We start from the raw sequence: 3,536 nt of genomic DNA, 5'->3' as shown, positions 1-3,536 counted from the left end.
AAGTGTTAGAGGCTTCTGAAGCTAGGGAAGCCGGTCGCCGGCCAGCAAATCGCCGTTGCTATTGGGTTCAACCGTTGTTTATGGAGCGCCGGCAAATTGGAAACGATGTGCTAAAGCATGTATCTGCCGAACGTACAGGTGCGATGCTGCTGAAATTCCTTCGCATGAATAGGCAAGATTTCGACTTTTTGGTGGGGCTTGTTCGTCCTATGATCGAGCGCATGGATACAAACATGCGGGAAGCGATTACTACCCAGGAAAGGGTATTAATCGCGTTGCGTTATATGGCAACTGGCGAAACGTTTACAGGCCTGCAGTATATGTTTCGTGTAAGTGAAATTCAGCATTGCTAGAGCAAGAAATATGAAATGATCCTTATTACAGGTGTCTCGTCCATGCATTGCCCAAATAGTAATGGAAGTGTGTAAATGCATTCGAGAGGCTCTACGTGACTATGTTAAGGTAAGACCAGGAGTATTATGATTGTTTACTTAACTCATTTTTTTTATTCAGGAGGGACGGCTTTGCCGTATTGCTTAATAGTTAACTCATTAATATTACTACATTTTATTCATGTTTTTGTAGTTGATGATATATTTAAAATTTTAACTTACTTACTTACTTATCCGGCGCTACAACCGCTTTGCGGCCTTGGCCTGCCTCAGGACTGTCCGAAACCTCTCACAGTCTCGAGCCCCTCGTTTGCCAGTCCGTTATCCCGGGATTATATAACATTGATTGAAATTCGTTTTATACCAAAATTCACAAAATTTATTTCTCCTACATTTCTTCACTGGCCCGAGCAGCCATCACCGATTCTTCTTCTTCAAGCAGGAGTCGCAAAATTTTGGAGGTTACCCGATCCTGCTCCTGAGGGGTAAACCTCCGCAAAAAATCAGCCACCATACGGCCGAACGTGTTCTCTCTGCTATTTGCGGCAGCAAGAGTCTGCTCCATCAGCCGGTTGACGCTTCCTATGAGGACCTCGTCCAGCTCATTATCCCGCTTTCTTTTCCTTGGGTTGACCGGGGTGGAATTTGAGGGACCAGGAAGTGATGAGGAGGGACCAGGGAGTGATGAGGAGGGACCAGGGAGTGATGAGGAGGGACCAGGGAGTATTGAGGAGGGACCAGGGAGTGAAGAGGAGGGACCAGGGAGCGATGAGGAGGGACCAGGAAGTGATGAGGAGGGACCAGGGAGTGATGAGGAGGGACCAGGGACAGGGATGGAAGGCTCATATTCATGATCGAAATGGATGATTTCAACATCATCCATTCCGACCAGGAAATAATCATCTTCCGGGGAAGATTGAAATTGGAGTGGGGATGGGAGTGAGGTTGGAAGTGGGGCTGGAAGTGGGGCTGGAAGTGGGGCTGGAAGTGGGGCTGGAAGTGGGGCTGGAAATGGGGCTGGAGGCTGTGGAACAGTTATCTGAAAAAAATCGAAAAAAAGGATTGAATAGTTCTATTAGAAAAACATAACTTTTCACCTATGAATACTATAATACCACTACAAAATGAAAAGAATATATTGATTATTTGATGATATTTAAGACAAGTTTTCTTCCTTTTTAATTACAGACGCCGTGTTTGCGACATGAATGGCTCGATATTTCTGAGCAATTTGAACGACGCTGGAACTTTCCACATGCAATTGGTGCCATCGACGGCAAACATGTCCGTATTCGAAAACCCAATCACGGCGGCTCTGAATATTTTAATTACAAGGGTTTTAATAGCATTGTGTTAATGGTTGTAGTTGATGCTAACTACAATTTCCTGTGTGCTGATGCTGGAGGCAAAGGAGGCATTTCTGACGGTGGAATTTTTAAAAACACTCGATTATATCAAAAATTCGAGAACAAACAGTTGAATATTCCGGAGCCGAAGCCATTGCGTGTGCCGTATGCAATAGACGTTCCGTATTTTATACTCGGCGATCAGGCGTTTGCATTTACGGATTATTGTATCCGTCCATTTCCTGGGACACATGCATCGGGCAGCATTGAACGCGTGTTCAATTATCGTCATTCTCGTGGCCGTACGGTTGCCGAAAATGCTTTAGGCCACATATCCAATCGGTTCTGGATATACCAAACCCCAATTCAACTTCAACCAGAAAAAGCTACTGAAGTTGTACTAACTACAATTTATTTGCATAATTTTCTCTGCAAAAGATCGTCAAGAACTTTGTATGCTCCTGCAACGGCATTTGATAGAGTTGTTGACGGGAGGCTTGTGGCAGGTGATTGGAGGAGTAATGACACGTTGGCTCCTTTAGAGTATTTTTCATCCCGGCCTTCTAATACACTGAGAGATATACGTATTCACATGGCCAAGGACTTCGTGAACAACAATCGTTTAAGATAATAAAACAAGAAACAAAACAGATAATTATCCCCATTTGGTCTTGGAAAGAAATGAATTTGTTTTTCTTTGTTTCCCTTCTTCATCAGATACTGGTCATGTTGCGTTTTCTATCTGAAGGGGTTAAAGATCGAAAAAACTTGAGTTCTTTTAAAATGGTTTGTTTCATAACTACTACTCGCTTTTAGTGATTATGTAGGACAACTTACAGTATTCAAGAATCAACGGCGATTAGATCTCCACTCCGCGTGTCACTGTTGCCATTATTTCTGTTGCGCTGCATGTTAGGCCACAAATACAGCATGAGCATCTCTGCGTTACCGCGGTAGCGCGTTCGAATGACATTTCATTTCTATGGCTGGATTGTTATACGCGTTTCCGCGGGCGCGAAAACGCAAGTCGTATATTAGCGGCCTTAGATAACTTTAATTGCTCGTTGCATTACTACAAATGGTATGGAGTAGTGGCGGGGTAGTTCTAGCCAAACTCGCTGCACCCATTTTTCGGATTTGAATCCATTTACCATTCACTTACGCGTTTGAACCAGAACAGCTTCGTGTTGCTATGGCATCGACCCTTTAGATGCGCGTCGTCCCGCATATAACGTTTGTGATATTATCTTTGAGCAAGTTATGTTTTAGCAATACATTTATATTGATTTTTGTTATACGAACTATATAGTTCGATTGTCGTGGTAATGGTTTATTATTATATTCATCCCTGACAATTCAAAAACCTGGATAATTATATGATATGTGGTTTTCGTTTAACTTGTTTTATATATGTAACCTATAATTTGAGTCATCAGTAATGTTCTTGCGTACAGGAGTTATCAAAGTTTATTTTATGTTATAGCCTAAACTAGAGCATGTGCTCTTTCCACCACCTCACTGTATTTAAAACGAATAAATGATAAACTATAAATTAAAATTAGTAAATTATTAGTATATTAGACCTCTGTTAGTTCCGAACTACCTCTAATGGACTCGATTATTAAACCTTTTTTGATTTATCCATACCAGGATATTCATTTTGCATATAGAAGGCTCTGGCCGTACGAAACCTGATCCTTTATACGTTCATCATTTCAATTAAGCTCTCTATCAGCTATTCGGAAAAGCTTTTACTGCTATAATCATTTGCTCAACTGTTTCACATTAATTAGGTGCT

At 41.9% G+C, this 3,536-nt stretch overlaps 1 protein-coding gene across 1 annotated transcript; it reads left to right on the top strand.

The window, feature by feature from the left end:
- Positions 1 to 233: 233 nt before the first annotated feature.
- Positions 234 to 2,369, top strand: LOC121590791 (putative nuclease HARBI1). The gene is made up of 2 exons (XM_041910787.1): positions 234 to 329; positions 1,581 to 2,369. The coding sequence occupies exons 1-2, from the start codon at positions 234 to 236 to the stop codon at positions 2,367 to 2,369; spliced, it is 885 nt and encodes a 294-aa protein (XP_041766721.1).
- Positions 2,370 to 3,536: the final 1,167 nt, after the last annotated feature.

The sequence above is a fragment of the Anopheles merus genome, chromosome 2R (genome assembly GCF_017562075.2).
Source record: "Anopheles merus strain MAF chromosome 2R, AmerM5.1, whole genome shotgun sequence".
NCBI classification, from domain to species: domain Eukaryota; kingdom Metazoa; phylum Arthropoda; class Insecta; order Diptera; family Culicidae; genus Anopheles; species Anopheles merus.
This window is presented reverse-complemented; position numbering and strand designations above follow the sequence as displayed.